At 36.4% G+C, this 23,577-nt stretch overlaps 1 protein-coding gene across 2 annotated transcripts in view; it reads left to right on the top strand.

The window, feature by feature from the left end:
• Nucleotides 1–23,577, top strand: part of LOC136754885 (uncharacterized) — a 33,062-nt gene that overhangs the window by 6,318 nt on the left and 3,167 nt on the right. The window contains exons 5-15 of one of the 2 annotated variants that reach the window (XM_066711094.1): nucleotides 4,846–4,934; nucleotides 8,616–8,744; nucleotides 9,062–9,123; nucleotides 9,601–9,745; nucleotides 12,396–12,559; nucleotides 17,257–17,411; nucleotides 18,318–18,395; nucleotides 18,872–19,061; nucleotides 19,423–19,550; nucleotides 20,616–20,732; nucleotides 21,813–21,923. In XM_066711094.1, the coding sequence (XP_066567191.1) occupies nucleotides 4,846–4,934; nucleotides 8,616–8,744; nucleotides 9,062–9,123; nucleotides 9,601–9,745; nucleotides 12,396–12,559; nucleotides 17,257–17,411; nucleotides 18,318–18,395; nucleotides 18,872–19,061; nucleotides 19,423–19,550; nucleotides 20,616–20,732; nucleotides 21,813–21,923 (1,368 nt within the window). The remainder of the gene's footprint in view (nucleotides 1–4,845; nucleotides 4,935–8,615; nucleotides 8,745–9,061; nucleotides 9,124–9,600; nucleotides 9,746–12,395; nucleotides 12,560–17,256; nucleotides 17,412–18,317; nucleotides 18,396–18,871; nucleotides 19,062–19,422; nucleotides 19,551–20,615; nucleotides 20,733–21,812; nucleotides 21,924–23,577) is intronic. The other variant, XM_066711095.1, reaches the window with a different exon arrangement.

Genomic DNA, 23,577 nt, shown 5'->3' on the forward strand with positions numbered 1-23,577 from the left:
CTTTTTTATTGCTTCCCCACATTGTTTGGACAGAGAAAGTGAGGAGTCCTTGTAGACTCCTAGATCTTTCTCATGCTTTCACGTGATCTACAGCTGCAATTGCATGTTCAAAAAATTATAATAAATTAGTAAGACATGATCTGCCTCATCTAAACCCATGTTGACTATCTCCAAGAATATGGTTTTCATTAAGATTCTCCTGTATTTTCTGTCTTAATTTTTTTTCCAACATTTTACAAGTGATGCAGGTGAGACTGATTGGTCTGTAATTTCCTGGCTCAGTTTTGTCCCCTTTCTTGTGGATTGGTGACATTTGCCATCTTTCAGTCAGTTGGAACGTCCCCTGTTCTAAGTGTCATTTGGAATATTTTAGTTAGTGGCCTTTAAATAATTTCCCTCTTTTCTTTAAGTACTGTTGGATATATACCATCTAGCCTGGGTGATTTGTTTGTTTTTAATTCTGCTAGTCCCTTTAGTACCTCCTCCTCATTTATCCTGATCCCTCTTAGGGTTTGACTGGACTGATTGTCAACCTGTGGCATGTTATCTGTTTTTTATTTTGTAAAAACCTCTGTGAAATACTCATTTAGAATATGTGCCACATCTTGTTTGTTTTCCAAGATACTTCAATTTTTGCCCTTTATCTGTTTCACTTCCTCCTTTATTGACCTCTTGCTGTTGTAGTATTGAAAAAAGCTCTTAGCATTAGTTTTAGCTCCAATAGCTATGTTTCTATTTCCCTCTTTGCTTTCCTGGTCCCTTTCTTAAGATCTCTTTGCAATTCAACATATTCTTTGTATTTTGATTAATCTCTATCCCTTTTCTAGGTACTATACAACATTTTCTTTCTCTTGATATTTTTTAGCATACTTCCATTAAACCATTTTGGTTCTCCATGTACTTCAGAGGTCCTAGCACATCCAGTAATAGGCAAAAGGCTCCACTTGCACTGCAGATTGTTGTGCCCTGTATTGGTTTAAATCCACATTCTCCCATTAACTCATGTTCTTGGCAACCCCCAAGGTGCGAGAAAGATTTGGCAGGAGCCCACTTGGGTTGGGTGGTGTTGAGATAATTGGGGGATCTGTGTTCCACTGTGCTGCAGTGTCCCCTGTCACTATTTGTGTGCCTGTGAGTCCAAATGTTGTAGTGATGTTAATCATGTGTTCAGTACAAAAGCTGTTTATTTTCCTGTTAAAAAAGAAAGAAAGAAAGAAAGAAAGAAAGAGAATAAAAAAGTGCATAGCTTCAAAACCTTGGAGGATGTGTATGTCGTCATCTCTTCCCAACTGGTGTGGGGGTGGTAGTGGTGATTTGGGTTGAGTAAAAAAAAAAATGTCTGTTCCAAATTAGTGGTTATATAAGATGAAAACTCATGTGTGCTTCTAAATTTAAATAAATTAAATGGAAGTAATAGGTATTTTGTGAGTGTTCTGAATGTATAATAAACAAATAGGTATTATAATTGATTAAGTGTTTACATAGTAATGCTGGAAGAGTTAATTTTAGACTAGAAACCTTACTATAGCAGCTACAAAGTATAATACTTACTGGCTTACCTACTGGGGTATGTCAATATATTATGATCTTAAAAACAAAGGTATCAATTTCTGTCGCTGCCTAAGATATTAAATAATATAATAATATAAGATGTTAATATAAATTGACAATGCAGATTAATTCTTAACCAATTAGAGATTACACAAAAAATGATATTTCAGCTAAAAAGGATGGGGAGTTGTAGATATCTAGTGACAGATCTGTTTATGACTAGAGACCAGTGTTTGGTCAATTTGCCATATCAATTATATGGTCAGAATGTTCAGAACACAGGGCCCTAATAACAGCAGACCTGTCTCTGGATGATGTTGCAGATTTGACAGAGGTCACAACAAAACAAACAAATATATATTTTTTAAAATCTTTGTGTAATGGAAGAAGATAAGTCCTGAAAAATAGAAATAAACTCAAATGTCTGGAATAGTTTGGAAAATCATATAATTGGACCAAGAGAGTCAAATAACTTGTTTGTACTTGTGGATGATTATTATTTTTTTAAAATATATATATATTCACTATCACCAAACACCTGACTATGGTGCCTTCTTAACAAGTAAACATACGACTTCCTGGTGGTAGTGGGGTTACCAATACTTTTACGACGCGTCTTTCTGGTTACAATAACAATTACAAGAACAATTGTTCTTGTAAAACCAGACAAATCCATTAACTAATGCCATAGTGTAAAAGTTCATTTGTTTACAATTGAAAATATAATGTCTGGATAATTAATCAATACGGCCTCCATAATTCTCAATTTATTAATTTAACAGTAAAGATGAAATAATAAAATAACCATAAAGATGATAAATATCAAGTAATGTGATAACAAGTAACAAAATAACAAAGAAAATAACGGTTGAAACGTGGCATCCAACTCTGTCACCATTCAGTGCTCAAAGGCATATCTATACTATATACACTCACCTAAAGGATTATTAGGAACACCATACTGATACTGTGTTTGACCCCCTTTCGCCTTCAGAACTGCCTTAATTCTACGTGGCATTGATTCAACAAGGTGCTGAAAGCATTCTTTAGAAATGTTGGCCCATATTGATAGGATAGCATCTTGCAGTTGATGGAGATTTGTGGGATGCACATCCAGGGCACGAAGCTCCCGTTCCACCACATCCCAAAGATGCTCTATTGGGTTGAGATCTGGTGACTGTGGGGGCTAGTTTAGTACAGTGAACTCATTGTCATGTTCAAGAAACCAATTTGAAATGATTCGACCTTTGTGACATGGTGCATTATCCTGCTGGAAGTAGCCATCAGAGGATGGGTACATGGTGGTCATAAAGGGATGGACATGGTCAGAAACAATGCTCAGGTAGGCCGTGGCATTTAAACGATGCCCAATTGGCACTAAGGGGCCTAAAGTGTGCCAAGAAAACATCCCCCACACCATTACACCACCACCACCAGCCTGCACAGTGGTAACAAGGCATGATGGATCCATGTTCTCATTCTGTTTATGCCAAATTCGGACTCTACCATCTGAATGTCTCAACAGAAATCGAGACTCATCAGACCAGGCAACATTTTTCCAGTCTTCATCTGTCCAATTTTGGTGAGCTTGTGCAAATTGTAGCCTCTTTTTCCTATTTGTAGTGGAGATGAGTGGTACCCGGTGGGGTCTTCTGCTGTTGTAGCCCATCCGCCTCAAGGTTGTACGTGTTGTGGCTTCACAAATGCTTTGCTGCATACCTCGGTTGTAACGAGTGGTTATTTCAGTCAAAGTTGCTCTTCTATCAGCTTGAATCAGTCGGCCCATTCTCCTCTGACCTCTAGCATCAACAAGGCATTTTCGCCCACAGGACTGCCGCATACTGGATGTTTTTCCCTTTTCACACCATTCTTTGTAAACCCTAGAAATGGTTGTGCGTGAAAATCCCAGTAACTGAGCAGATTGTGAAATACTCAGACTGGCCCGTCTGGCACCAACAACCATGCCACGCTCAAAATTGCTTAAATCACCTTTCTTTCCCATTCAGACATTCAGTTTGGAGTTCAGGAGATTGTCTTGACCAGGACCACACCCCTAAATGCATTGAAGCAACTGCCATGTGATTGGTTGGTTAGATAATTGCATTAATGAGAAATTGAACAGGTGTTCCTAATAATCCTTTAGGTGAGTGTATATATACTGGGAAATACATATACAGTAACATCTGGGAGCGTAGTGCATAACAGAGCAGCAAACTGAAGAATACCAATAACAATTATATCTCTAACCAAACAAACAAATAACAAGCTATCTGTTTAGTATAAAAAAAAAAATACAAAAATTGCTAATTGGGCTCCTGCACCTGACAAATGCTGACTATTGGAACCCTGTCTCTGTTTAGAATGGCAAGACTGCCACCTACTGGGCTATTCGAACTGCATGTCTGCATGGATATGTTCATTAGATCCTACACTTGGAAATGTATGTATAAAAGGAAGTCTAATGATTTTGATTTATTTAAAATTAAATTAAAACTTATTGTTATCTTAGAAATATATGATTTTGAGTAATCCAAATCTATATGTAGCTTAGAATGATTCTTTCTTGGCTAAATGTAGCTAAGAAAGACACTTTCCTCTTCTTGGTATGAAACAGACACTGGGTGGCAGCAGTTAAATACATGATGTTAGAGTACCTGTCCACTTGGAATGCTTATCCATTCAAATTTTTGATCCATCTAATATATCTGATTTATTAATGTAGATTGCACCTAAAACATGTGCATTCACTAATAAAGTAAAAGTTAATAAGCCATGGTGGTACGGTGGTTAGTGCTGCTGCCTTACAGCTCCAGTGTCCCAGGTTCAAGTCCTGGTTCGGGAGGCCTGTGTGAGTGGAGTTTGGATGTTCTCCCCGTGTCTGTGTAGGTTTTCTTCCAACCACTATGGTTTCCTGTGGGTTAGGTTCATTGGTCTCTCTAAATTGTGTTACCCAATGATGGACTGGCATCCTGTCCTGAGTGTATTCCTGCCTTGTGCTCCTGTGACTCTCACCAGGATAAGTGGTTTTGAAGATGGATGGAATTTATTTATTGATAGAGGTTTTTTATCACTGGGAACTCACATTCAACACCAAAATACCGTTATACATTATGACCCAGATCAAATTAAAACTTTAGCCAACCCTCTAATTATAAATAAGGAGAACAATACTTTATATCATACGATCACATCTCATGAAATTAAACATATACGCATTTATGCAAATTAAACTGTTTTAATGTACACTTCCAAATATAATATTGATATTCATGCTGTTTATGTATTTTCTTGCAGATCTAACCTAACAAACAGACCATTATCAGCAGGGAGATGCAGAACATCTGGAACTGAAACACCTCCGCAAAAGACCACAACCCAAGCAGGTTTGTTTCTATAGAGACATACAGAGTATTCTAAGGAAAATGTGAAACTATGTTATTATATATTTTTTTTCTAAATTACTTTGCTAGTATTATTATTGTTATTACTATTATTATTTCTTAGCAGATGCCCTTGTCCAAAACTAATTTTGAAATCCCCAGTAATTCAGCATCTACCACAGGACCTGCTGGTGTGGCTCTTACACTCCCAAATCTTATGTAAAGAGTGTCTAGATTCTGAATATTGTTATGCATCATTTCCATTAATGATTTATGGGTCCTGTGATACCATTAAGATTAGTGCCGGTAATGCTCTGTAAATTAGGTACAGTTCTTGACCCAAAAATGGGCCACTTCACCAAAATATGAAATGACCTAAATACATTCTTCAGAAGAGTATTTCAATGTTATTGATGATTTGATTAGGATCGACACTAGAATGTGCTTTTATTTCATTACACAAAAAATACTAAATTTTGTCAACTTTCACATCAGAGCATTGCATGTCTAAATCCTTCTTCGAAAGAGTGACAAAACTGAATCCGCTACAATCAGTTCTGCTACTAGTATGCTATGTTCTAAACAGTGGAAACATTAATATGAGCAAAGTTAGAAGATTATCTCTAAAGGTACAGTATACTATGATAAAGGAGGCGTGGGTTTCAAAATCTGCTGTTCTTGTTAGATTTCTTTGAGCAGGCAACAGTGGCTGTGGATAAGAGTGAGGCATATCATACAATGTATTTATATTTCCAGAAGGTTTCTGATAAAGTTGCACATGGTAGATTATTTCCCATAATACATACTCTAGGAATCCAAGGTAATTTATGCATGTGGGGTTATGAACTGGTTAGCACAGGAAACAGGAGGAGGAGTGTGTCAGGAACAGACTACTCAGCTATGTTGTTGAAGCAGATTCCACGGGCTCTTTCTATAAATGGTTGTTCGTTCAATAAGTAACTATTAACCGATTGGATGAGACAAAAAAGCCTCCTTTCTGTCTGTAACCTTTATCATGTACTTATGTTCTAATTGCAGCTTTTCTTCTATTTTGTGTAGTATTTAAGAAATGTACCCTATCTGTTCTATGTGTGCTTTAATAACCCGTTTCCATGGGATCCTTCCCAGAAGGACAAACGCACTCAGTTTCACATTTTCAAAGCAGTGTTCTAAGAATCGATTAAAATGGTCGGAAGGCTTCTGAAGGTCAGTGCTGTCCTTTATTTGGGTCATTTAGCTGTAAACAAAATAAAGAAACCTCAACAGATGATCTGAAGGCTTTAAGCAATGAATTGTACAGAAAAATAGTATGTCTTGTTTTGCCTGGGCTCATTTCAGTAAAATAATTGGAAGGTTTTAAGGGCAGCTTATGAATAAGTATTTTGCATCAGGTCAATTTTGTTTGTGGGTATGGCGGTAAACTGTCTAAATATCAATATGAGCTAAATTTATATGCAGCCATAAATACAGCCTTTTCATTGCCAGCATGACTGTTCTAATGCAGAGCAAAATGTAGACGGTTAACTGTGGCAAATTCATAAAAATGAAAATACGATGAACAGCTGCAGCAAAAGAAAAACAGCTATTTCTGTGAAGATACCAATAGTTCCCAGATCGGAACACAGTACACAATCAACTAAACCACTCTCAGCATCAAATATATTAAAAAAAACCCTTATAATCAAATGAACCCTGAGTCCAATATGAAACACTGAAACAACTCACTACAAATACATATATATATATATATAATATATACACCGATCAGCCATAACATTATGACCACTGACAGGTGAAGTGAATAACACTGATAATCTCGTTATCATGGCACCTGTCAGTGGGTGGGATATATTAGGCAGCAAGTGAACATTTTGTCCCCAAAGTTGATGTGTTAGAAGCAGGAAAAATGGACAAGCGTAAGGATCTGAGCGACTTTGACAAGGGTCAAATTGTGATGGCTAGACAACTGGGTCAGAGCATCTCCAAAACTGCAGCTCTTGTGGGGTGTTCCCGGTCTGCAGTGGTCAGTACCTATCAAAAGTGGTCCAAGGAAGGAAAATTGGTGAACCGGAGACAGGGTCATGGGCAGCCAAGGCTCATTGATGCATGTGTGGTCCGATCCAACAGACGAGCTACTGTAGCTCAAATTGCTGAAAAAGTTCATGCTGGTTCTGATAGAAAGGTGTCAGAACACACAGTGCATCGCAGTTTGTTGTGTATGGGGCTGCGTAGCCGCAAAGCAGTCAGGGTGCCCATGCTGACCCCTGTCTACTGCCAAAAGCCCCTACAATGGGCACGTGAGCATCAGAACTGGACCACGGAGCAATGGAAGAAGGTGACCTGTTCTGATTAATCACGAGTTCAAGGTGTTGACTTGGCCTCCAAATTCCCCAGATCTCAATCATATTGAGCATCTGTGGGATGTGCTGGACAAACAAGTCCAATCCATGGAGGCCACACCTCGCAACTTACAGGACTTAAAGGATCTGCTGCTAACGTCTTGGTGCCAGAAACCACAGCACACCTTCAGAGGTCTAGTGGAGTCCATGCCTCGACGGGTCAGGGCTGTTTAGGTGGCAAAAGGGAGACCTACACAATATTAGGCAGGTGGTCATAATGTTATGGCTGATCGGTATATATATATATATATATATATATATATATATATATATATATATATTAAACAAACAAAAATAATGTCTCTCTAAAATGACTAGGGCTGTTTTGTTGGGTGTCTTTAATTACACATTCAGAATTCCCCAAAATTGTAACATAAAACTAACTTTTTCATTCTGAAAGACACACATATGGATCCTTGATACATTGTGTAATTAATGTCTCGCAGGAAAATGTTAATTAGTGAATTCAGCAGTTTTCCAGTTTTGGTTTATGAATCATGTCTCCTATGTTTGTGTGTGTGTGTGCTTTTTTTTAAAATAACAATTTCCTGCTTAAAACTTGCTTGCTCTTATTGAGGAGTTATCATTCAAATAAACAATAATTTTTGCTTTGCCCCAATTAGGCATTCAACAAAATAACCCTTTCTTAATACATTATATAGTGTAATTTCACAACCTTAATTATATGTCACACACACTTTTGTAGCCTTTTGGGGCGCAGAATATTATAATTCCACATGCGAGAATCAAAACAAGGCAAAAATAAAATTTGCATGATAAAAAGTTAATCAAGCAGCACGATGCTTTGATGCTGTAATGAAAGGAATAGCTGCAATTAAAAAGCGGACTTTTATTACCACCACACTCTCCTACCTCTCCTTCCTCCTTCCTTTATTCAGATAATGTTATAGTATGTAGTATAAATAGCTTGTTTTTATAATTGGGAAAGCAACAGATGGTCACAGTTGTGCATTGCAAATTAATAATGCATATCACTCAAAAGCAGATACTGAGTAAGTAAGTATTTGATGGAAGGAAACAAACCTGTATATTGCAGTTAACAAAAAAGCAAATGTGTATTCATCTCATGGAAGAAAAAATCCCCTAAAAATGTTTGTGACCCTGAACAGGTTATTCATTGGGTTCCTTTATATTACATGTTTAGTGCATCAGACTTCTTGTTGTTCCCATTTTTTAGAGGTTAACATTTATTATTATTATTATTATTATTATTATTATTATTATTATTATTATTATTATTATTATTATTATTATTATTATTTAGCTCTTTATGGTTTCACGTCCCCTGAAACACATATTATGAAGAGATCTTCTAGTGCTGGTAATGTGAACTGTACACAAGCAACATTAACTGACATTCACAATGCTGCAGACACCTGTCAAAGAAAAACATGTGAGTATTAATGTGATTATTTTGCTGATTTGATGTGAAAATAATATACTTTTCTTGATCTGTGAACAGATGGCAGGAGTTCCTAACTTGTGTGATTTTATTTTTACAAACCTTCTCAATTCTGTGCAAAACTTAATTGTAGATAGTGTATATGTTTACAACATAGTCCATCAATAAAATTAACACTAAAATGACAATACTGTGCATTTCAATTAGTCGTTTTACCTCCATTACTTTCTTGTAAAATGTTCTCTTTTATGAAAAATCTAAATAAAACCAAAAAACATTAACCAGATTTCATAACTCACATTTTACAGGGGCTGTACAACGAAATTTTGTGACAAATGTTTTCCCAAATCCCAGAAAACAGAAACTTGTGGTAAGACTTTTCTCTATCTGGTATATTTATGGTTAATTATATCATGTAAGTATGAAACAAACTGAATCCACTGAAACCACATGAAAAACATATACAGGATTACAGACTTTATATGTTTGCAAATGAAGAATCTTATTTTTCTCGGTTATAGAATATGAGTCCCCCAGAATAACAAATGACTTGACAACCTAAATGAAATAATAACAGTAAAAAGATATGTATGGATTTTTTAAGAGTAAATCTATCTAATGTAAATATGAAAGAAAAACAATATGTTGCCATTCATAATGAAATCTGTTTGCTTGTTTCCCCATACTGGAGGATAATAACATTTTACTTCTGATTTCTACTTAGTAGGTTAAAGGTATTGTGCAGTAGAGATGCTCCATTTGTTTCATAGATCATGATCAGCAATAAAATCTACAATCTTGTTATTAAGCATTTCATTTTTTCAAATGTATTTTTGTGTAATTCCAGACAGGTGATGATGATCACATTTCATGGCTTTCCCTTCCTGATGAGTTGTGGATTTTAATCCTGTCAATGATTTCTCACAAGGACCTCTCTAAAGTTGCACAAACTTGCCGTCGCTTTCATCGTTTGGCAGATGATAAAACCCTTTGTAAGTAGCTCTCTTCTGTAATCGTTTCTGGCTTAGTATTCCTCTGTTTTCTTTGGCCTCTGTTATTTAATTACACTACTTGCTTTAATTTGGGATTTTTGTCCTGCTTGGCTAAACAGCAGTCTATTGTAGTATGGCTAGAGATGCATAGCAAATCATTCGAAATGGAAAATCATAAATCAGGGAAGATAAAAAGTACAGTTTAGAATCTGTTCCCAGTGTCTCTGTTTAAACAGAAGCCTCAGCTAGAAACATTGATTCACTTACTACCAGTCACTGTTTTACAAGGAAGCAGATACAGCTCTTAGTGCTCTTGCTATTTTTGTTCAGAATAACATTTAGATCTGTGGTTATATAGGCAACTAATTCAGTGGGGTAGGCATGGTATTACATGTTCTTCACTGAGTGTAAGCAGGAAAGGACAGCTGATTGTATAATTTGTTTGTTTGTGTCCCTTTGCAAATAAAAACAATTTTTTTAGAGCAGGACAATTACTGTACAATGCAGAAAATGAAGTAGCATGACATTCACATGACACTTTATAGGGAAAGCCATCTGGTTGATGTTTGCCCTGCAATAAAGCTCTTGATATGATATGTCTGTGATGTGTCCTGCAGATTAAATCTGAACGACTCGGGATGCTGTAAACTCTAAATATATACTTCAGACCAGTGCAATTATTAGACATGAATTTAATATGAGAGACATTAGATATTTTCAAGTCCCAAAATACAGATACAACTTCATTATTATAAATGTTGTTATATATGAAGATTAATGTCTAGAAAACATCTACACTCCATGAAATACTGAGTAATGATGCTTGAACAAATTTAAAATAAAACACCAATAAAACAAAGAATTTGTGTATTTGTATGAGAATTGTGTTACTGAGAGGATTATTAGCCCATGACAGTCATGACAAACCAAGGGATGTATTTCAATGGCTGTTCTTGCTATGCTTTCACAGAGGACAGTGTTTTAGCATATCTTTTTTCTGTTACATTAATCATTAGGTTATGTGCTCATTAAGCTGATCTACTATTAAGGGATGCAAACCACATTGAGCACTGACATGCATGTGAAGATGTGAAGGGCCTTTAAAACATGAATTTATAATCTGAAACAACCAAATCTTTGAAAAGATTTTGAATAATATGTTTTGTTTAATAATACAAAAAAACTGTAGATTCTAAATTCAGTGCATTGCAATAAACCGCTACAATATCTGTGTTAATAAATAGTTATTTGTCATTTCACAGGGATTACCCCAGTGCTTCCCCAGACTTTCCCTACTGTTTACACAAAATGTTCCAATATCCCAGATCCCTATCAGGCTATAAAATCTTTGTTACTGGCTCCAGTTGACCACATGCTCCATTCTCACATTGAATTCCTGCAGTACCCACACCTTCAGCAAACAAAAAAGATAACCAGAAAGCACTAGGTGACGTCATAGGCCTACAATACAGCGGTAAAGAATAATGCTGCTCCTACAAGCACAGGGAATTAGATACAGTGCTAACACTTCCTTGGAGACCGGCATTAGTATGAAATACTGATAGCATAGTTACTGTACACTGTAGAGGAATGTTGGGTTACACCCTTACCTCAGTATGGTCTGATATATGACGTCCATGGGGACAAAAGTTGTAAGCCAGGAACCAATACAGTAATACTGGATTTTCTTATTGTTTCATTTTATATTGTTTTTTCATTTTAAGACTGAATCTGTGAAGATTTTAATATAGAAGCCCTAGGTGCCCAGCTGAGGGTCCTGTCAGCAATGTTATTTATTTAATATTATGCCTTTTCATGATGAGCACCGATTCAAAGTGCTACATATAATGTTTTCATAGAAGCTGGGAAGAAAAATACCAGTCACTTCAGATTTTGTTGAAATGGTTTCATAGTGAAACCATGGATTATAAACCTTTTTTTAAACAAACTAAGAAGTTAAGTCAGATATCTGGTTCAGTTAAAGTACCGTACACCAATGCTTGAAACACTGAAAATGACTAGTGTACAAATTATAGGGTTGCTTTTCAGGCTGCCTGCTCTTAGGCTGTCATTTGTGCCTGAAATTGTATAGGTAACCTACTGGCATCAAATAAATGTTTTAAAGAATAAAGATTCTGATGATTATTTAGGTATTAGGTAAATTACTTTTTTGTATATGTATCATGTATGAAGTGAACATTTATTTATATCTTTATCTCAGAGTTTTCTAAAAACACTTATCAGAAAATATATGTTTCAGGTCAATTACTCAATACATTATTTCCGTCTTAATATATTACCAATGTGATTACTTTTTAATTTTAAAGATAATTGTAAAAATATATTAAAAAAGAGAAATGTATACATTTTTAAAACGTTTAAGCTGTTTCCTTGAAAAGAGTAATGTACTGCCATTGTAAGAAATTGCACATTGTTAAGTCATTATAAAACAACTCAGTTTAATCATAGAAAGCTTACTATTGACTCTAAATTTAACCTTTTCATAAAAAAGCGGAGAATTACATCCTTAAAATCAACTGTATTGCATCCTGTCAGTTCTGGAGCACGAGTCTATGCAAAAAAATCACAAATTTCTCAGATCTGTTCCTTTGCAGTGTTAACCTGCTTTTGCTTTTCTTACCACTTACAGGGCAGGTTGTTCAGATTGAAAATAGTGTGAGCTTGAATGACAACTGGCTTTCCAGCATTGGCAGACATTGCCCCCAGAGCCTCACACTATACCGTTGTCAGGGGGAGGCCATTACTGATGGCGGGCTGGATGACTTATTTAGCCAATGCAAGGACTCACTTAAGGTAATGATATTCAGCATGACGTCTACATCCACTACACTACACATCTTCTGAATCTTACTCCAGACAGCTGTGCTATACCACAACTTTGTATGACTGGGATAAAAAGATGTTCCTGTGTTACACACCCTCTTGACAGTGTTGAACTTGTAGCACTGAGGAAATTATATTAGAAGACATGCTGCTTTTATATGCCTCCTTGATGGATGGTATTTCTTTAAAGTGACTGATTATTCTTTCAGTCACCCTTGCGGCCTATATGGTTTCATTTTTCTTGAATTTTCTATCTACGTGAGTCAGTGAAGTTCCCCAGTGATGTTCAATCAAATACAATTATTCAGTTTGGTGCCCATATAACTGTATATCCATACTCGGGAACTATTTGGAGTCCCAAGAATGCTTGGGAGCCGGTGTAATTGCACAGCCAGCATCATTAGGATATTCGTATTTTAAACCTTTCAGTCATTCTACTCAGTGTTTCAAATTCTTAATTCCAAGCCTTCAGCTTGTATTGATAGCATTTTTTTTTAAATATATATATATACACACTGATCAGCCATAACATTATGACCACCTGCCTAATATTGTGTAGGTCCCCCTTTTGCCGCCAAAACAGCCCTGACCCGTTGAGGCAAAGACATTGCACATTGAAATATTAGCTGAGTTTTCATACAGACATCTCCTGGACTGTGAAACAATTATGTGTTGTGGAAGCCTGCTCTTGACAGTACACTTTGTGTTTCCAACAAAGGCTTCTATTCTATTCTGATTTATTCTGTGAAAGAGTACCTTCTGTGTAGATCTAGGTGTCTGGTTACAGATTGCTGTACCAATGAAAGCACTGCAATATAAAATCTGCAGAATAAGGGACCTCATAGAAATGTATTTTTGGCTTGCATATTCACTAATTAATAGTAGTGCATTCAGTACTTCTCTGTAATCTCTAGCATCTAGCATTGGGAATACAATTGTGAATATATCTGTTTCTATTTAGTTGCTTGATGGGGGGGTGGTGAAGCGCTGGCAAAGTGCAGTCTGGGGGGGGGGGTCAGGCTAGCACTGGCAAAGTGTGGTCCGGGAAGGCAGACACGCAAATGAAGTACGGTCCAGGGCAGGGGAATGCTGGCGAGGTGCAGTAATTTGATTTGAAAGTAAATTTCGGGCATTCTCTCGCGACCCCATTTGCATGTCAGGCGAACCCACGTGGGGTTGCGACCCCAAGTTTGAGAATTGCTGCCTTAGATTAATGCAAGAAAAAAGATGATTTGGATGAAACCAAGTTTGTGTCTTACTCGTATTTCACCTTTGAGGAGCTAAGATCAGGCGACACTTCATGCACATTTTCATGCAAGTTTCCATCACTTTACTTTCCTTGTGAAAAATTATTATAGGTGCGCATTTGTATTTAATGTCCTTATTTAGAGCCATCATAACTCACCATAAAGAGATCATAGATTGTACTAAGTCAATGGTTACATATAATGATCCATTCCTACTTGGATTTCACCAAGGTATTCATGTAAATCATTCATTTTGACTGCCAGTATACACTCACCTAAAGGATTATTAGGAACACCTGTTCAATTTCTCATTAATGCAATTATCTAACCTACCAATCACATGGCAGTTGCTTCAATGCATTTAGGGGTGTGGTCCTGGTCAAGACAATCTCCTGAACTCCAAACTGAATGTCTGAATGGGAAAGAAAGGTGATTTAAGCAATTTTGAGCGTGGCATGGTTGTTGGTGCCAGACGGGCCGGTCTGAGTATTTCACAATCTGCTCAATTACTGGGATTTTCACGCACAACCATTTCTAGGGTTTACAAAGAATGGTGTGAAAAGGGAAAAACATCCAGTATGCGGCAGTCCTGTGGGCGAAAATGCCTTGTTGATGCTAGAGGTCAGAGGAGAATGGGCCGACTGATTCAAGCTGATAGAAGAGCAACTTTGACTGAAATAACCACTCGTTACAACCGAGGTATGCAGCAAAGCATTTGTGAAGCCACAACACGTACAACCTTGAGGCGGATGGGCTACAACAGCAGAAGACCCCACCGGGTACCACTCATCTCCACTACAAATAGGAAAAAGAGGCTACAATTTGCACAAGCTCACCAAAATTGGACAGTTGAAGACTGGAAAAATGTTGCCTGGTCTGATGAGTCTCAATTTCTGTTGAGACATTCAGATGGTAGAGTCAGAATTTGGCGTAAACAGAATGAGAACATGGATCCATCATGCCTCGTTACCACTGTACAGGCTGGTGGTGGTGGTGTAATGGTGTGGGGGATGTTTTCTTGGCACACTTTAGGCCCCTTAGTGCCAATTGGGCATCGTTTAAATGCCACGGCCTACCTGAGCATTGTTTCTGACCATGTTCATCCCTTTATGACCACCATGTACCCATCCTCTGATGGCTACTTCCAGCAGGATAATGCACCATGTCACAAAGGTCGAATCATTTAAAATTGGTTTCTTGAACATGACAATGAGTTCACTGTACTAAACTGGCCCCCACAGTCACCAGATCTCAACCCAATAGAGCATCTTTGGGATGTGGTGGAACGGGAGCTTCGTGCCCTGGATGTGCATCCCACAAATCTCCATCAACTGCAAGATGCTATCCTATCAATATGGGCCAACATTTCTAAAGAATGCTTTCAGCACCTTGTTGAATCAATGCCACGTAGAATTAAGGCAGTTCTGAAGGTGAAAGGGGGTCAAACACAGTATTAGTATGGTGTTCCTAATAATCCTTTAGGTGAGTGTATATTGTCAGTTTGTATATTGCAATCACACGGAAAATAGAAACCAGCTGTACACATTTGTAATTTTCGTTTAATATATATAAATACATGCCCAGTGCTTAATGTAATTAAAGATAGAATTAAAATCACAATAAAACCAAACAGAAAAACAAGAATTTGATTAATGTAAATGCTGCAGATTTCCTATGTTCTTATAATACTAGTATAGAAAGAAAACATATATTTGGATATATCTTTAAGGTTCTGTGAACATCACATTTAAATAAACAATAGCTCAGCTCTATAATTGGGTGCTTTTGTGTTTTGAACCCACATCCTGGAAACAGTGCTAAACAAACTTTGCATTGTGTTTAGATTGAGTGCTGCCAGTAGAAGGACCTATCAGAGACTATAACTTTGTCTCGAGGTAAGATAGATTTCTAGATAAGGAATCTACTTTACAGTTTATAATAGGATTGAAACAGTGAGGCTATTCCCAGAAAATCAAAAAGGCATTCGAATAACAGGTGAATGTGATGATCCAAAATAGACATAGACACAACCATAGTATATGTACTAAAATATACTGTCCTGCATTTCACATCTTATTATTTACATTCTTTATTCATATATAGACAAAGAAAATGTGTGGTGTATTTAAAAGCACTGACAGTGTTTAAAAAAATCTTACACAACATGCCAGCTTCAACCTACAATTTACCTGTACAAGATCAGTCAATGTGACAGAATTTTTCACGGTTATTACCGTTAAGGATGATATATTAATATGACTGCCCGGGATTTCCAAAACCCCTCTCTCAATATGAAAGATTAACCTCTGTATTGAATAGAACCATGTACAATTCTGAATGTGAAGTGCATTCCTGCTGTTTCCGCTGTTTTTGCACTGCTGAACCCCCCTCACAGAAAATATATAAAGAATTGAATACAAATGAGGCCTTTTATTCTTTGAAAGTCTGCAGCACTTCAGACTCTTTTCTATTACTGGTTGTCATATAATGTTAATGGTTGCTATGCCAACTTGTGCATTAGTCATCACTCACGTAGGAGACCTTTTGAAGGCTGTCCTCTCTAGATTTTGTATGGCAAAATGCTCTATTGTAGTATTCTTTATGGGAATACATTAGTACAAATGTATTCGATTGAACTGAAACATTGTCAAGAAAATACAACTTCTATGGTAAATGGTTTATCTATCACTACTTATCCTATTTACAAAGCATAAAGAACATTGTTGTTTTTTTAATCAGGTGCATCCTTCTGATATTTCTTTAATGAATAAATCCAGAAACACTAAACACATTTCAAGGAGTTGTGACAGTTGAAGAAGAGAAAAACAGTAGACATTGTCTAATTAAAAAACAAACATAAAAGTATGTTTCAACTATAGAGATTTTTCTAATCCACATTCATCAATACACAGTGCATATATCTGAATATTTTAATTGAAAGTTCTTCCATTTCTAATATCAACCAAATGCACTGTGCACAGTCAGTGGCACAAGCAGCTGAGAATAGTGTCAGATGTCACAGAGAACTGATAGCAACCAGGGCCATGGACTGACTGAAAAACACTTTTCAACCATTACATAATTGTGCGCATGTGTGAAGTCACCTAAAATTCTGTTGATAAATAACTAGAGATTATACTGTATATGTTTTTTCAAAATAAAACAATATATCAATCCTAGGTATTGGATTACTGTAGTGTAGTGCATTTTTTTTCTGCTAATCTTGATTGTACTTTTAAGAATATATTTTTTTAAATATAAAATCATACTGTGTGTACCATCATTAAACAAATCTATTTGTCTTTTTACTGGAAGTAGCTATTCCATTTTGGGGGGTCTAGGTGCTCTTATGTCACTTATGTTTATTAGTTATTTTTTAAACTTAATTCTTCATCTTTTGTTTACATTTTGTTTATTTAGGAACTGAACATCACAAGCTGCAGTGGGCCCAAGCTCAATGGAAACTCTGTGCTAGTTCATTGCAGTAGGCACTGTATTAATCTGAAATCAGCTGACATTAGCTGGACAGGAGCCACAGATACAGGCATCAAATCTCTTGTAAATGCTTGTCCCAGGTAATGTGCATTGAAGTTGAAGCATGCTTAATGAATGAACACTTGATTAAAGGATTTATAACTAAGTTATGCATGTAGCAATTTATTCACTTTCCCACAGGATCCTTCATTGCCATTTTTGGTTACAGAGGTTTACTAAAACTCAGAAGAATGGGTTATTGTATAACACTTTTTTTCTATGAAAACATAAGGCTTTTATGGTCTAGAGACTGTCCTTCATGCACATTTTACCACTTGTGGTAATTGTCTCTAATCTGTAAAACTATATATATATATATATATATATATATATATATATATATAAATATACTGCTCACAAAAACTAGTGCATGTCTAAATTCATGGCAGTAACGTGGTGTGTAAGATATGTCAAAAGGGCATAAGTGATTACAAAAGAGTTGTAACAGAATATGCATTCAGTGATTTTTTTCTGTGGTGACCATGGAGAATCTAAGTGAAAAGGAAAGCAGGGAGGCATTGAAATACTGCAAAGCTGAAGGATTTAAAGCCAATGAATCACACATCTTAGTCGTTCATCAACATGCTCAAAGTCCCTATAGTTTTGGTCTACTTCCTTGGTGGAATATCCAAAACTTAACTAGACAAGCAAAGTGCCCAGACATTTGGGACATCCTAGGCAGATGGCTCCAACAGCACTAACTGCCTCTACAGGATTCAGTAGCCTGTCATGTTGCTAATTGTGTGCTTGTGTTTCTAAGACTTTTAACTTGTTACTATACTATACTATAATTACTTATATGTTTATCTTTACAAATTATATATTTTATAGTTTGTGAATTTATTTGTACAGCATGTAGGCAATATGTAAATAAATATGGCACTTTCAATAATAATCTTTTCATTACATGTTATCAGTTGAATGATTATAGTTTGACATTTTTGCAGCTTACAAAGTTTAGCAGTCAATGGATGCCAAATGACTGATGATGCCCTTAATGCTCTTGTTAAAGGACATGGGAAAAGGTACTGTGGGTATTCAAATTACCTTTTCTGTGTTGTTTCAGGTTTTAGAGCTCTTATTTTCAGTTCTCTTTTTTTTTTTTTAATTAAAGAGGTTCTTACTTAATGATGCGGTATGAATTAGAAATACTGTATTGTGCTCTAATATGATTAAGTGGGTGAATAATTAAATTTGTATTCTGTTTATTTGATTAAGTGTTTTAATGAAAGATTTAGCAATGTAATTGTTAGATTTAGTCACAACCTATGATAAGAAAATTTGACAAATATATACATTATATGACAATGCATACTTACCTTTTACAAGTAAAATACCTACAATATTGGTTTATTAAAGCATGTATTTAGCAGACATTAGCTGACATTGTTTCCTATATAAACTCAAATGAAGTTAGCAAGCTTCCTTGTTGTGCTCATTCAGAAATAGCATTTATATATTTAGACAACACTGGCATTAAATAGTGTATTTTAATGTTTAGTCTTAACAGGTTGGAGATGTTTGGATGCCATGCCCTCAGTGCAAAGTGCATGCGCTCCTTGGCCGATGAATGTCCTAACCTGAAAGTCTTGAACATTGGTCAGATACCAAAGATTACAGATATCTGTCTGGCACATATGATTCCCCGCTTCAAACATCTAACATGGCTTAATGTGACAGGCCTGAACGTGGTACGTTTTTGGCTTTTAAAATCTCTTCATGACAAAAGCTTGTCTCTTGAAACTTTAGGCTTTTGTCAGCTTTCTGAGAACCATCTCAAACATGTGAAACTTATCAATGTATTATAATCGACGAATGGGAGAGTGCAATTTGACTTTGTTAGTATGTGAGCTGTACATTTTCACCCTAAAATGTTTGAGCAGTGTCTGGCCCATTGTAAAATTCTGCACTTTCCAAATCCCAGTTAATGTGGATTCCAAAAAGTGTCTTTCTGCGTATGTCACCCATATAGTTTTCTTTACTGATTAGTTCTGCTTTTATTCTGAGTTGCCAAGCTTTTCGCAAGACCAGCTGTTTAATGCCAAACTGCAGGTACGTGACCGGACTGTCCACTACATCGCAAGGCACTGTCCTAAGATGGACAGTTTGATTCTGAGTTCCTGTCCCTTAGTCACTGATGTCAGCCTGGTTGAAATAAGCACGTATTTACCCACAATTAGGTAAGTCATTCAGATCAAAATTGTATAAAATAATCTTGTCTGTGACAGCAATTCAGCCACAATATGTTCTGAGCAGATTAAAACAAGTGCATTATTTCTCCCTCTTGGTATTTGGCATGGACTACCCTTTTCACCCGTTCCAGAACATTGCTGACCTCTTTTTAACCACCCCCCCTCCATACACACACTTCACATATTTGTCTTATTGTGTATTGTTCCAATGGATATAGTTGATGTTGAAAAAGCATTAAACACCGTCATCCACTCTATTATTTGATTTTAGAAACATAATCAATTTGTAGTTAAATAAGACAAGAATCTGCAAATATAACACAGTCAGTGCTACTAGAAGCATGAAATTCCCTTAATCTTACAGTACCTTGTATATTTATTTATAGTCTGACAATAAATAAAAACAGCACGGGGTACAATGTGCATTTGGCCTTTCCTCTAACAGGTATGCAAATTCAGTTTTGTCTTACTTCCCTCAAATATTGCCACACCTCAGAATTTCTAATGAAGTCAGGGTGACAGCTGGTGTTCTTGCCAGTCTCTCTGTTTTAGTACAGAACACATCACAAACGTTCACTCCCATGTGACATGATCTGTCAGGTAGTAAGTCAGTACACATCGGTCAAAACAGGATGTGTGATTAGGCTGCTTTACAAAACATATTCTCCCATGAATAAATCACAGTCCATATACAGATATAAAACACCAATTAACTAATGTGTATGGCAAGAAGCACGAAGCAAAGATAATAGACTATATTGTGTATTAGAATCCAAATACTGTTCCAATCCTCCTATTTTACCAAAGAGCACCAATTTCTAAACTGAAAATGCAAATATAAGAAGTTCTTCAATTTTAGTTTAAATCCATGAACCCAGTGACAGCAATAGTCCTTGTTAAAGAATAGAACAGCAGATTAAGACGCAGGAACATTCTGTATGTTTCAACTAGTTGCCTTGATAGGCATAAATCAAGACAAAAATAAATTAACTATAATGGCATGTTTTTTTCAGCAGCAGGATGCTCATAATGTCTTCCCCCTCTGTGATTAAGGTATCTGGATGTAAGCGGCTGTAGAAAAGTGACTGACACTGGAGTGCAGGCAATTGCTCTGACTTGCCACCATCTACAGTACCTTGACCTCAGCTCAACAGGGGCTGCAAAGCGAGGGTAAGGGATAATGTCACTGCTCAATAGTTTGGAATTTGCTGGCATTCAAATGTAACCCATTATTAGACAAGGTTACACAGTAATATCAGGGCAAAAATTAGCGCATCAGGAATTACATTAATTTATATTTCTATTTCCACCCCCCACTAGGTTACTTTTAAATACAGAATGTATTGTAAATACAGTGATTCTCCAAAGCACAGATGTAGGGCCTGTTTTTCCTGTGTTAGTAAGAGGCTCTTGCACGATTTTCATTTTTTTGAATGGCCTGATTATGCCTTGATTACAAAGAGAAAAAGAATCCCAATGTCCGGTTTGTGTCAAAGGGAGTGTATTCTGTGATGACGGGACAGTTGCTTGCAGATGAATTAAAAAATATCTCCTTTCATCACAGTGTCATTTACACAGGGAGAAGCATGCTTATTAAAATTCCCCAATAAGAACAACCAAGGAGATGTTTCAATCCAGTGTCAATTATAATTGATGAATTGTAGCACATTAGAATACCACACTGGATTCTGCATCACCATAGTAACAGCTTATTTCAGGTCTTTCATATTGTCAGTAATCTCAGTTTGTGTCAATGTGTTTATGTGTTGCTGTTGCTTTATTTACTGACTGACCTCACTAACTATTTTACAAGAGTGTAAGTAGTCCAGTGTATTATGAATGTGTTTTGTATTATGAATATCATGCAGATTTCTTCAAAACATTCTGGTTTGTTATGACATGTTTGAAATAAACCTGCTTGTATTTTTTATAATGTCCCTTAAGACATTCAGACATCTGAAAAAAAATATTCCTATATAAATGATGACTATCATTTTACAGTAATAATAATTACAATAATGATGCTTACTTTATTGTGTGATAGCTCTTAATGAATCACAAAGATATAGTATAGGGCCCAAATTCTGTGTGGAAGAATATTACTAGTTGAGACACTTATGTTAGTTAATTAGTTGTCTTGCAAGTTAGTTGATTTGAGATTAATCATGTTAAATCTGACAGCAATTTCAGCTCTGTGTTTTCCTTTTCATCACATTAAATGGTTTATTGTCTTCTGTTTTTCCATTGAAGTGTCTGTCTCCTGGCTAATTACTGCAGCAGAAGCCTGGAATGTTTGAAACTTAGCTTCTGCAAAGCGCTATCAGAGGATTCTGTTAAGAAACTGTGCAGAAACTGTAAAAGGTGAACACCTTTTATTGATCACTGCTTCATAAACTTTACTTAAGTGTTTCTGTTTTACTAACACAACAATTTGCTTAAAATATGATTCAGAATGGTACCCTTGATCTATTTTAGCCCCAGTGTGCTTTGGCAAATTAAGGAGCAGCTACCTTCACTAACAATATTGCAATACATGTCTCCATGTTTTACTATTACTCTAGACAAGATATGTTTTCTCTTCTTTGTTAAGATTCTGACAACATCTTACTGTTAAAGTCTAATGTCTGTTTCACATATCAGTTTGAGATTGTGATTTACTTATGACTAAGTCATAGTTAGTCAAATCGATTTCCCTGTCAGCTGAGACGTTATGTTTATGGGAATCAGGTGAAGCTCAGACATCATGCTTATTTTCAGGAGGCAAATTAACACACAGATGCTAAGGGTTCATTTCCCCAGTCATCTTGGATATGGGAAAGAAGTCTGAATTGTTCTATTGCCCCTCCTCGTTCATTTCACATCTTAACATATGCTATTGCACCCACTTAACCTCTCTGGGTAATGGCACACTTGATATGGATTGACCCTAGAAATGTTTTTTCTCTCTGGGCCCAGAATAGAGTGTGACCACACTGGTGTGTATTTGTGTTGATTTCCTTTAATGCATTCATGCAGTATCAGATCTAATTTTACATGCTCCTGGCTCGCAAAGAACCAGATAAAATGCTAGTGGTATTTTCACATGATTTTTTTTTTCTTTTGTAAGGGATACAATGAGACTCTTATTCCTAGCTGTACTGGGTTTCAGATCCTTTCCCACATAGTACAAGGCACAATAGTTAAAACTGTAGTGTGGAAACCAGCTTGGACATAGCTCCGATTTATTATGTGAGCAGTAAATAGTTTTCACAGTTTACTGATCTTGCTTATCATGTGTTTATACTGCATACAGTTAGTGTCATTTAGTACAGTTTTAAGTACAATTAATAGTTATTAAACCATTGCCATGTTTATTACATAAAAGGTATCAGGCAAATGGCCCTTTTACAAGAACATTTTTAACATATCCAAATTCAAACAATCATTATGGAGTAATAATAATGTATAATCAGGGTTGGGAGGGTTACTTTTAAAAAGTATTCTGTTACAGAATACTGACTACCTTGTTTTGAAAATAATCTGTAACCTAATCCGATACATTACTTCAGTCAGTAAGGTAATCAGAATACTTTTAGATTACTTTTGGAAATACTTTTTTTTTCTTTATTATAAAACAAAAGCAGCTGAGTTTAAGAAGTGAAAAAAAATGTACTACACATTCTAATATGGATGACGGATTGAAATTGTTTATTTGTATCCACAGTTCAAACAATTAAAATGGTATTTAGGATTTGCTGGGTGGGTGGGGGGTGTATGGTGCCGGCGAAGTGAGGTGGAGGGGGGGGATTGGATATGGTGCTGGCGAAGTGCGGTGGGGGGGGTTGAATGTTGCTGGCGAAGTGTGGTGGGGGGGTTGAATGTTGCTGGCGAAGTGCGGTGGGGGGGTTGGAAGGTGCCGGGCGAAGTGCAGTGGGGGGGAGTACAATTACAGACAATCTATGGCAACGCACGTCAGTTTTGTAACAAGAATGCACATTACCATAAGACATTTCCACATGGACACTTAATAACCGCC

The sequence above is a fragment of the Amia ocellicauda genome, chromosome 8 (assembly GCF_036373705.1).
Source record: "Amia ocellicauda isolate fAmiCal2 chromosome 8, fAmiCal2.hap1, whole genome shotgun sequence".
Lineage (NCBI taxonomy): Eukaryota > Metazoa > Chordata > Actinopteri > Amiiformes > Amiidae > Amia > Amia ocellicauda.